The sequence below is a fragment of the Mustela putorius genome, unplaced genomic scaffold, assembly GCF_011764305.1.
Source record: "Mustela putorius furo isolate JIRA1106 unplaced genomic scaffold, ASM1176430v1.1 tig00003942_pilon_pilon_pilon, whole genome shotgun sequence".
Taxonomy (NCBI): Eukaryota; Metazoa; Chordata; class Mammalia; order Carnivora; family Mustelidae; genus Mustela; species Mustela putorius.
This window is the reverse complement of record NW_025422087.1, coordinates 15,115,611-15,127,807: the sequence shown is the minus strand read 5'-3', so window position 1 is coordinate 15,127,807 and position 12,197 is coordinate 15,115,611. Positions and strand designations below refer to the sequence as shown.

The following is a 12,197-nucleotide window of genomic DNA, read 5'->3' as shown; positions in this document are numbered from 1 at the left end:
TGCTTGTGTTCCCTCTCTCGCTGTGTCTCTCTCTGTCAAATAAATAAAAAATATTTTAAAAAATATTAAAACAAACTAACAAAAAGACTAAGGAGATCATTTTAAGACCATTCGGCCAGCTTTGTTCTGGACTGGCTATTTCTTTCCACATGCATTACAATCTGATCAAGTAGGTTACGATGTAACTGTCATTTAACACAAGGGAATGAGGCCTGGAGAGGTAAAGTCACTTACTTGTCCAAGGCACTGTGGTAGTCACCGATGGCCTCCAGGGAACCAGGCCCTCCAGCGTGCCCTCCCCTCATCGGGCATCTGAACTGACCCGTGGCTCCCTTTAACCAAGAGAATGGCCATTCCAGCTTCCTGCTTGTGGTCAGGAATCCGGCTGTTCTGCTGGAGAGGCCGGTTGGGCAGACTGGCTGGAGAAGCCCTGGCCCTTAGCCTGCACGGAGAGAACGAGGTTCTCATAAGAGGGTAATCAAATGTATTACAACATGGTTTTACTTAATTCCACTAGAAATACCTACCAAAAGCCCTCAGCTCTGAATTGCCAAAAACCCAGGCAGAAATCCTCATTTTACTGTATCAGTAAACCGAGGACTGTCTGACTCACCTGCTAACTGGAGAGCAAGGCTCTACTTGGGGGTACAGTGACTAACGGATACAGTCCTTCTCCACTCAGGAGTGAACAGGGGTATGCATGAGCGAAGCAGAGTCCTGATGCATTCAGGAAAAGGTAAGCTCACCAGAAACCAAGTATCTACTTGAGTTGTCTTGTTTGGTTTCTTCACTGATCAAGTGTTTCCTTACATCCTGTGGATGCATACGGGTCCCGAAGGGGTAGTTTTTCTGGGTGAGAATCTCAAAGTCACTCTATGGAGCCGTCTACTCCTTCCATCTGGAAGGCTCTGCTGACAGAGGAGCTCCTCCTTGGGTAGACTCGTCTCCTGGGCTCCCCTCATCGGTGTTCAGGTGGGAAATTCTGAACTGTGACTGTTCATGTGGCGGGGGGGATAGGTCTTTCTACTTTCCCTCTCATAGGATAACCTATCATAACTTTTTCACAGTTCATTACACAAGGTATCTGGTGAAAGAGGTTGCTACTATTCTTCAAGGAAGTGTTGTTCTTCCTCAGTTCTGGCTCCGTTCGTTCCACAGACCGAAGAACAGAGGCCTCCCTAAGGCAACTGCAGGACACCAGTGAATTCTGCGGAGCGTAGTCTTTAGAACTCGTGCCTCAGTTGTATCAGAAATACAACAAGCAATGTTTAGTTCCTTCCGGGTACAACCCAGGGAAAGGAGAAGACAGGAAGGGGGCAGGGAGCTGGTTTCACGTGCTGGGATGTGAGCCCAGGGTTTATGTCTCACTGGAGCCCCCTGAAATTGGTTTAATGATGCCTTCTGCTTTGTTTCCTTTTGTTTGAACCAAAGGATACCTGACCTCGGTCTCAGGAGAAACAGGTATTTGATGACCCTCCAAGGGGTCATTCTAAAGAAACAGGACCTGCCAAGAATTCAATTTGCATCTTCCTGTGGTCACTTGGTTTCAGCGGGAGAGGTGGCTTCTCTTTCCAGTATAGTTTGCAAAACAGTAAATAGTAGCATGCTTGGTGAAAAGACAGAGTGGGAAGGAAAACATTTGGATGTTGTTTTGTCTTTTCTTTGGTCTTTGGTTTGCTGTTATCATTGAAAATTGCCCAGCAGAGGTCTTTGGCTTTGCATTTTCATTAAGTGGCTTAGAAAAGCATTCTGTAAAAAGTGACTCCGAAAGGTTTTCAATGGGAGCACCTGGGTGGCTCAGTCTGTTAGGTGTCTGCCTTCGGCTCAGGTCATAATCCCAGGGTCCTGGGATCAAGTTCTGCCTTGGGCTCCCTGCTCCGCAGCAGGGAGCCAACTTCCCCCTCTCCCTCTGCCTGCCATCCCCGTTTGTGCTTTCTATCAAATAAATAAATCAAATCTCAAAAGACAACAGCAAAGTTTTCCAATTGAGACAAAACCCCAAAAGTCTGAAAATACGGTCTTCTAACAGCTTTACTGAGATATAATTCATATACCACACGTGTCACCTATTTGAAATTTTCTATTCAATGGTTTTTAGTAGAGCTGTGCAAACATCACTACAGTCAGTCAATTTTAGAACATTTTCATCACTCCCAAAAGAAACCTTATACCCCTTAGCAATCCCACACACCTGCCCCAGCCCCCAGCCAATCCATGATCTACTTTCTGTCTCTACTTGCTTATTCTGGACATTTCCTATAAAAGGAGTTATATAATATGTGGTCTCTTGTGACTGGCTTCTTTCACTCAGCATGATTTTAAGGTTCATCTATGTTGTAATAAGTATTAGTACTTCCTTTCTGAAGAATATTGTTATATGGACACAGTTTTTTATTTTTTATTTATTTATTTATTTATTAAAGATTTTATTTATTTATTTGACAGACAGAGATCACAAGTAGGCAAAGAGGCAGGCAGAGAGAGAGAGAGAGGAGGAAGCAGGCTCTCCGCGGAGCAGACAGCCTGATGCGGGGCTTGATCCCAGGACCCTGGGATCATGACCTGAGCCGAAGGCAGAGGCTTTAACCCACTGAGCCACCCAGGTGCCCCTATTTTTTATTTTATTTTTTTTTTAAAGATTTTATTTATTTATTTGACAGAGAGAAATCACAAGTAGTTGGAGAGGCAGGCAGAGAGAGAGAGAGGAGGAAGCAGGCTCTCCGCGGAGCAGACAGCCCGATGCGGGACTCGATCCCAGGACCCCGAGATCATGACCCAAGCCGAAGGCAGGCGCCCTGGACACAGTTTTTTAAAAACTAGCTGCTTTTATTATAAAATAAAAATTTTAGCGGTGCCTGGGTGGTGCAGTGGGTTGGGCATCCGACTCTTGGTTTCGGCTCAGGTTGTGATCTCAGGCGTGTGGAATCGAGCCCTGCTTTGGGCTCCACGCTCAGTGGGGAGTCTGCTCAAGATCCTCTCTCCCTCATTCCCCATCCACCCCTCTCCTCTGTGCTCTCTAAAATAAATAAATCTTGGGGAGTCTGGTGGGTTAAGCCTCTGCCTTTGGCTCAAGTCATGATCTCAGGGTCCTGGGATGGAGCCCTGCATCGGGCTCTCTGCTCTGAGGGGAGCCTGCTTTCCCACTCTCTCTGCCTGCCTCTCTGCCTACTTGTGATTTCTCCCTCTGTGTGTCAAATAAATAAATAAAATCTTTTAAAAAATAAATAAATCTTTAAAATATATAAAAATTTTACTGTAGAGAAGTGATAAATGCAGATATAAAGAAACTAAAACTGACACTACCCAGGGATAGCTACTGTTGGGTAGTGTCAACTGTGGTGTGACAGTAACACATCCATCACCAGGCCCTTAAATTGTGTATTCCAAATTCTAGTTTACACATATATATGTGTAAATGGAATCATACTGTGTGTACTGTTGGTGCAACATGGCATTTTTTTTACTGTGGTAAAGTATATATAATATACGATTTACCATTTTAGCCATTTAAAAAAAATTTTAGTCATCTCAACACTGAACATGGGGCTTGAACTTACAACTCCCGAGACGATGAGTTGCACGTTCCACTGACTGAGCCAGCAGGTGTCCCTGTTTTAACCAGTTTTAAGAGTGGGGTTTGGTGGCATTATGTACGTTCACATTGCCCCGCGGCCATGACTGCCATCCATCTCCAGAACCCTTTCATCGTTCCAAACAGAAACTCAGCACCCACCACACACTAACGACCCCTGGGAACCTGTTCTATTTTCTCTCCCTATCAGTGTGACTACTCTATGTACCTCATGTAAGTGAAATCTGTACAGCATTTGTCTGTTTGTGACTGGATTATTTATTCAGCAGAATGTCTTCAAAGTTCATCCACGTTGCAGCATATTTGAGGATTTCCCTCCCCCCCCCCTTTTTTTTAAAGAAAGGGAATAGGAGAGTGGGAGGGAGGCATGGAGGAAGAGAGAGAGCACATCTCAAGAAGGCTCCATGCTGAGCATGGAGCCTAACCCAGGGCTTGCTCTCACAACCCAGATTATGACCTGAGTGGAAACATGAGTCAGATGCTTCATCAACTGAGTCATCCAGGTGCCCTCTTATATGTTATTTTAAATTGGAATACACAATTTAAGGGCCTGGTGATGGATGTGTTACTGTCACACCACAGAGGCAGAAATGAGGCAGGGAGAGGGGCTCAGGTTCCTGATTCCCTCACCTGGTCGATGTTGTCCTTGAACAAGTTTTCAGGTTGTTGGGAGAATCGAGTAACCAATGACTTAAACTCTCTCTCATAAATATCCAATAAAGAAGCTCAATGAAGATAGTTTCGTGGCTTGCTTGCAGTCTCACAGTTAATACATGGTAGCTATGGGGCTGGGAAACAGCTTCAGGCTTCAGACCACATGTGAGTAGACTCATTTAGGGTTTTAGTTTAAAATGCAGATTATCAGGGCACCTGGGTGGTGCTGTGGGTTAAGCCTCTGCCTTTGGCCCAGGTCATGATCTTAGGGTCCTGGGACCGAGCACCCCCATCAGGCTCTCTGCTCAGCAGGAGCCTGTTTTCCCCTCTTTGCCTACTCATGATCTCTCTCTCTGTCAAATAAATAAAATCTTTAAAAATTAAAAAAATAATAAAATGCAGATTATCAACAATCTATTAGAAAACTTGAAAGACTCTACCCCAAAACTGCTTCAGTTGATAAATTCAGTAAAGTCACAGGATATAAAATCAATATGCAAAAATCTGTTGCATTTCTGGACACTAATAAAAAAGCAGCAGAAAGAGAAAGGAAGAAAACAATCCCATTTAAAATTGCAGCAAAAATAATAAGGTACCTAGGAGTAAACCTAACCAAAGAGGTGAAAGCCCTGTACTCTGAAAACTATAGAACACTGATGAAAGACACTGAAGAGGACACAAAAAAAGATACTCCATGCTCATGGACTAAAAGAACAAATACTGTGGAAAATGTCTCTACTACCCAAAGCAATCTACACATTTACTGCAATCCTTATCAAAATACCAACAGCATTTTTCACAGAACTAGGACAAACAATCCCAAAATTTGTGTGGAACCACAAAAGACCCCACAGAGTGAAGCAATCTTGGAAAAGCAAAGCTGGAGGCATCACAATTCTGGACTTCATGTTTTATCACAGAGCTATAGTGATCTAGACAGTATGGTATTGGCACAAAAACAGATACAGAGATCAGTGCAACAGAACAGAAAATCCAGGGATGGACCCACAACTCTATGGTCAACTAATCTTCGACAAAGCAGGAAAGAATATCCGATGGGGAAAAGAATCTCTTCAGTAAATGGTGCTGGGAAAACTGGGCAGCTACATGTGGAAGAATGAGTCTAGACCACTTTCCTACACCATACACAAAAGAAGACTCAAAATGGATTCAAGACCTAATTGTGAGACCTGAAACCATAAAACTGCTAGAAGAGAACACAGGGAGTAATGTCTCTGACATCAGCCATAGCAATGTTCTTCTAGATAGGTCTCCAAAGGCAAGGAAAATAAAAGCAAAATAAACTACTGGGGCTTCATCAAAATAAAAAGCTTCTGCAGAGAAAGGAAATGATCAACAAAACTAAAAGACAAGCTTCTGAATGGGAGAAGATATTTGCAAATAATAGAGAATAAAGGGTTAGTATCCAAAATATATAAAGAACTCACACAACGCGACACCCCAAAGTAATCCTATTAAAATGGGCAGAAGACACGAACAGACATTTCTCCAAAGAAGACATCCAGATGGCTAACAGACACATGAAAAGATGCTCAGCATTACTCATCATCAGGGAAACACAAATCAAAACCACAATGAGCGATCGATCACCTCATGCCTGTCAGAATGGCTAAAATCAACAAGACAAGAAACAACAGGTGTTGGTCAGGATGTGGAGAAAGGGGAACTGCTGTGCATGGCTGGTGGGAATGCAAGCTGGTGCAGCCACTGTGGAAGAGAGTACGGAGGTTCCTCAAAAAGTTAAAATAGAAAAAAAAAATTAAAATAGAACTAGCCTACCACTCACTAATCACACTCCTGGGTATTTACCCAAAGAATACAAGAGCACTAATTCAAAGGGACACATACACCCCCAAGGTTTACAGCAGCATCTACAATAGCCAAAGTATGGAAGCAGCCCATACAATATATCCATTCCCATGTGTGATTTATACACACACACACACACACACACACACACACATATATATGGCGTATTATTATTCAGCCATAAAAAAGAATGAAATCTTGCCATTTGCAACAACACAGATGGACCTAGGGCATATTATGCTAAGTGAAATAGGTCAGTCAGAGAAAGACAAATACTATATGCTTTCACTCCTATGTGTTCTTTAAGAAACAAACAAGAGGCGCCTGGGTGGTTTAGTCGGTTAAGTGTCTGCCTTCGACTCAGGTCATGATCCCAGGGTCCCGGGATAGAGCCCCCCCCATCCGGCTCCCTGCTCGGTGGGAAGCCTGCTTCTCCCTCTCTGACTTCCCCTGCTTGTGTTTCCTCTCTTGCTGTGTCTCTGTCAAATAAATAAATAAAATCTTAAAAAAGAAAGAAAAAGAAACAACAAACAAAGGAGAAAAAAAGACAAATCAAGAAACAGATGCTGAGGGGTGCCTGGGTGGCTCAGTGAGTTAAGCCTCTGCCTTCAGCTCAGGTCATGATCTCAGGGTCCCGGGATTGAGCCCCAAGTCGGGCTCTCTACTCAACAGGGAGCCTGTTTCCCCCTCTCTCTGCCTGCCTCTCTGCCTACTTGTGATCTCTCTCTCTGTCAAATAAATAAATAAAATCTTAAAAAAAAAAAAAAAGAAAAGAAAAAGAAACATTCTGAACTCCAGAGAACACACTGACAGTCACCACAGAGGAGGTGGGTGGGGGATGGGGGAAACAGATGATGGGCATTAAAGAGTGCACCTGTCTGTGATGAGCACCAGGTGATGGACGGAAGTGTTGAATCACTCAGTTGTACGCCTAATATTACACTGTGCTAACTATACTGGAATTTTTTAAAAAATTAAGTTTAAAAAGCAACAAAAAATAAAATACAGATTATCAGAAAAAGAGCCTAAAATTACTTAAACAGCAGACCTGCTGTTCTGTGTGAAATCTGCATTAGGACACAAGCTGGTTTGCTTTGGTCTAATGATACCTTGACCATGGGCTACTTTGCCACACTTGACATATCTCAGCCCTCTATTCTTCCATTCTGAGTGGACCTTTTCTGGAACTTCTCTCAAAATTGGTAGGACTTATTCTCACCTGCTGACAACAGGGAATGAATTGTTTTTGGCCTCTTGGAAGGTAGATCAGAATGTATCTAGACGGCACGGGAGGGGTTAAATTAGTGAAGTAGGGGTTACTTTGTAAAATTGAACTTTTCACCACACCGCTCCCCTTCCTACCTCAGAAGTGGCCTCGGTTTCCCAGGCAGAAGCTGGCAGGGATCGGCAACAGTGAGACCTCACCTCCCACCCCATTGCAAAGTGGTGGGAGCAAACAGCGGACGTTTGAGCCAAATCGTGTGCGCAAAACTAGTATGAGGCCTGTCCATTTACCAATTTATAGAATCCTCATAATCCGCTGTGATTCTTCGTACTTTGTATGTGAGAATGTGAAGCGCAGAGATTTAAGAAACAACCCTGCGAGGTGCCTTGGGTGGCCCAGTAAGTTAAGCGAAACCCGACTCTCTCCTGTGTGGGGCTCAGGTGGAGATCTCCCGAGATCGAGATCCAGCTCTACATTGGCCTTTTTACTCAGTGCAGAGTCGGCTTGAGATTCTCTCCCTCTGCCCCTCCCGCAGGTGCGCTCTCTCTAAAATGGATTTTTTTTTTTTTTAAAGGAGGCCTGGGCAGGTGCAGACGTGTCTCCCCTCTTTCGCCTGCCCACCCCAAGGAACTTCTCCGCCAGCAACCAACCATACGTGTCTCCAGGACCGTCCTCTCGGGGCACCGCAATCCACGACCCACATTTTCGTTAGGGCACAGATGCAAGCTGGCTGCCCTCTTACTCAGAACCCGGTTCTGAGTAACAGTACAAAACAGAACCCGGTTGCTCCATGGCTCTAGTGGGCTGGGCAAGCCCCAGCGGTGAGCCTGGCCTCCACCGCGCTTCTAGTCCCCGAAATTCACCTGTGTTGCCTTGTCCTGGCCTCACTCTCTCCGCGACCCCCTGAATTCCCGGCGGGGAAGGCTCAGGGCTCACTAGCAACTGTTACACAAACTGTTGACAAGCTACGGTGGCTTTATCACGGACGGTGCCATCTCTCCCGCAGCGGGACGAGCTGGCATCGGTGCTCCCGGGCTGACTGGGGCAGGGGACCCGCCGCCCCGCCGCTGACTCCGGGCGCCGGGCCGGCAGTGCCCTCCCCGCCCGCCGCGAGGTCCTGCAGCAAGCACAGCGGCTGCCCGGCGGCCGGCCGACTGGCCCAAGGCGGTGACCCAGCCCGGGCCCTCCCGCAGGCTCCCCACGGCGGGGAGGGCCGGGCGCGCCGGAAAAGCGCCGGCCAGCCCACAGGTGCCGCCCGCCCGCCGCGCCTCCGCCCGCCGCGCCCCCGCGTCCTCTCCACCCCCTCATCCCCTCCCCGCCGCAGCCGCAGCGCGGCGGCGAGCCCCGGACTGCCGGGCGGGCCTCGGGCTCTCCCCGCGCGCTCCGGCGCGGGGCCTGGCAGCGCGGCCTCCTCCGCCTCCCTCCGGCCCGCGGCCGGCCCGGGCGCGTGGGGGAGGGCGGGGGCCAGGGCGGGGGGCGCGGCCCCAGACCCTCCCGGCTGCACCCCCTCCCCGGCGGCCGCGGGCGGAGCCCAGCCGCCTTAGCCCGCCGCGGCGGCAGCGGCGCGGCGCCGCGGGCAGCGAGCTCCGCATTCGAACCTCCCTCGCAAAGACAGTCTCCGCCCCACAATGCACCGCGGCGGGCAGCCTTTGAAAAAGCGGCGCGGCTCGTTCAAGATGGCGGAGCTCGACCAGTTGCCTGACGAGAGTGAGTAGCACCTCAAAGCGCCCCCCGCCTCCTGCCGACCGCCCGCCCCCGGGCTGCGCCGGCTGGGACGGGCGGCTGTGCCCTCCGCTGGGCGAGCGGGCCGGCTGCCAGCCCCGCCGCGCTCCCCCGGTGCTCCCACCCCGGGGTTGCCGCCGCGTCGCCGCCTTTGTTATGGTGTCTGTGTGCTGGTTTCTGGGGTGGTGTGAGCGCCGGGGCCGGAAACCGAAAGCCTGGGGGCCCGGCGCGCGCCTGGCGGACGCGGGGGCCGCTGTCCCGGCCGGACTCGGGCCCCCGGCCGGGTGGGGGAGGAGCGGCCCCGGGACCGCGGGGGCCGCCCGCGCCGCCTGCCCCGCTCGCCGGGCGCGGAGGGACGCCCGGCAGGGTTATGTAACCCGCCCGGCCGGGGCCGCGCGGGGCGGGGGCTAGGGAGGGGCTGCCGGGGCCCGGGGTCGCGTCCTGTCGTGGCTCCTGTCTTTGCAGGCACTCGGGATCCCCGCTGTTCTCCCCCCACCCCCCTCCGGTGTGTCCACCCCTGGAAGTGTTTCCGTGTCAAAGGGCCGGCCCCTTCTCCTGGGACCACAGGTGGCTGTGGACCTTTCCAGGGAGATCCAGGCTGGGCGCCCCAGTGTGCAGGTAGCCCCCAGCCCGTAGACTTCCTGGTGTGTGTTGGTGCCTTCAGAATCACGGGGGTACCTTTCTGCATGGCTGAGAGCATCTCAGCATGGTCACACGGTGTCCTTGCTGACACCCACCCCTGCGATAGCCTGCCTTGACGGTGTTTACTCATCCCGTCGCCTCTGACCTGCACACTCACCCGTGTTAGTAAGTGCAAGCACCAATTCCGTAGTTTACGCATGGCAGGGCGGAATTCTGTAATTCGCAGTGTTGTATGAGGTATGGAAGAAGGCAGGTATTTGAGTTAGTTACAGAAGGGTCCTGATCCACACTCACTATCAGGTTTATGGGTGCCTATCGTCTTGGAGAGTCTTAGTGTAACAGAACAGAAATCTCAGTCATGGCTAAATCCCAACTGTGGAAGCTGGAGGCAGATAGACACCCTTAAAATGAGAGATACATACAGCCAACTCTGTTTTTTCTGTGGGGTCATGTATCCTTAATGTGTTACAAAGTGAAAAGTTCAAGTTACCAAACTGGTGAAAAGAGTTTGTGTTTTAAATTTGTTCTAGACCAGGGGCGCCTGGGTGGCTCAGTGGGTTAAAAAGTCTCTGCTTTCGGCTCAGATCTTGATTCCAGGGTCCTGGGGTGGAGCCTGGCATCAGGCTCTCTGCTCAGCAGGGAGCCTGCTTCCTCCTCTCTGTGCCTGCCTCTCTGCCTACTTGTAAACTCTGTCTGTCAAATTAAATAAAATCCTTAAAAAATAAACAAATTTGTTCTAGACCAGAGTGAAGTTGCAGTAGAATTTTCTGTTCGAGGGACATACTCAATTGTGTAATGTCCAGGAGGGTAGCCTCGAAGCACCTGGGGTTGCGGAACTCTTCCAGATGTGGCTAGAGTGACGGAGGAACAGAATTTTAAATTTTATTTTATTTTCATTAGTTGAAATTTACGAGGTTATATGTGGCTAGTACTGCATTGGACAGGGCACCTCCATAGGCCATCCATGAGTTTTGTTTTTTCTGTTTTGGAGAACACAATTGTGATTTCAGATGCCCCCAAATAAGGATGGGCCTACTAAACAACGTGCTTGTCATCTAAAATCTGTGTTCTCTTTAGAATAGATATTTTCTCACGGCTTAGAAGTCACACCCACTAAACCTGTTATTTTGATTACTGTGGTCATTCTGTTGAGATGACAGGTGTTTTAAGTGGCCTTCTTTTAACTGTCATTTGGAACATTCTCTTGTCATTGTTAAATGTTTACTGAGGACTTACTGTGGTTCTTTGTAGAGACTTGGGACTCACAGTAGGGTTCAAATTCCAGCTGTACTCTCAAACTGTATAACTGACATTTATATTACTTTGTGACATCTCCGGTCCATTGGGATGTATATGGGCGTATACCTGTGTTTGTGTGGTGTAGGTCTTGTGCAGTTGGCCATAACATGTTGAAAGGAGGAATTACCTTGCTTCATTGGTCACATGGACCTACATACATATTAGGTATGTTTAGATACTTGATTTATACTGAATCAAAAGTAGGATAAGAGGCATTTCTAATGAACCTGGAGCAGAGTCTTGGAAAAGGAAAGTGATTTCAGTTTGATACTGGAAATAGCTGTGTTCCTCTGCCAGTTTTAGTCAAAGGGGCTAGCTCATAAATTAGCCAATAGCCAGTATAACATTATCAATAATAAAAGCTACCATCTGAGTACTTGCTGAGAACCAGATGCTGTGCATAGCTTGTGATACACATTTGCACACTGAGTGCTCATATCAGTTGACTAAGTACTCTTACCAGGGGGATTGTGTGTGTGAGGTATCGGAGGCTCTCTTCTGCCCAGGCCTTTCCTTTGAGCTCCCGGACTCAGTATCCCTTGCCTGTTTCACCTCTCAGATGCCTTAGCAGCCTTTCACACTTCACGGGTTCAAGACCTATGTCATAATCCAGGGGTTCCTGTCTTAATGAACAGCTCCACTGTGCGTTCACTGAAACCTAAATAGCTTGGGTCCTCCTCTCTCTTCTAGGTCCCATACTGAAGCCATTACTTTGTCTTGTAACTTTTACCTTCTCCATGTCAGAATCTGCGTACTTCTCAGCATCTCCTGCCCCAGCTCAGGTGACACTCCTGTGCATCAGTCACCACCCATGGCCTGCCCCCACCCCGCAACCTACACATGGCCGGAGCCATCCTTCCAGAATGTGTACATGTCATCCTGCTGCTTGGAACACTTTCGTAGCCACAAGAGCCTTTGGACTCTGGCCACACTCCACCTCTCCAGCTTCAGTTTGTAGCACTCTTCCTCTCATCCTGTCCCTTTGGGCTAAATTTGGCCTTTTTCTTTCCCTGTACTCCCCAGGCTGGCTTCTTTTTTTTTTTGCAAGGCCTTTGCACATGCTGCTCTCATTATCTGGAATCCTCTTCCTTCCCCTCGCTTGCTGTTGACAGCTACTTATCCTTCCGATCCCATTTTAAGCTTCTTTAGAAAGTTATTTTCTGTCTGTGACAAAGATTACATCTTCTTATTAAATCTTTTCCTACTACCGTGGAACTCCTTGGAGGCACCTGT

General features: G+C 48.4%; 1 protein-coding gene across 3 annotated transcripts in view; it reads left to right on the top strand.

The window, feature by feature from the left end:
- Positions 1-587: 587 nt before the first annotated feature.
- Positions 588-12,197, top strand: part of LIN9 (lin-9 DREAM MuvB core complex component) — a 78,648-nt gene continuing 67,038 nt past the window's right edge. The window contains exon 1 of one of the 3 annotated variants that reach the window (XM_013061179.2): positions 588-736. In XM_013061179.2, coding sequence (XP_012916633.1) covers positions 697-736 — 40 coding nt within the window. In that variant the 5' untranslated portion in view covers positions 588-696. Of the gene's footprint in view, positions 737-8,698; positions 9,009-12,197 lie in introns of those variants that run through there. The other 2 variants (XM_045069601.1, XM_045069602.1) reach the window with 2 other exon arrangements.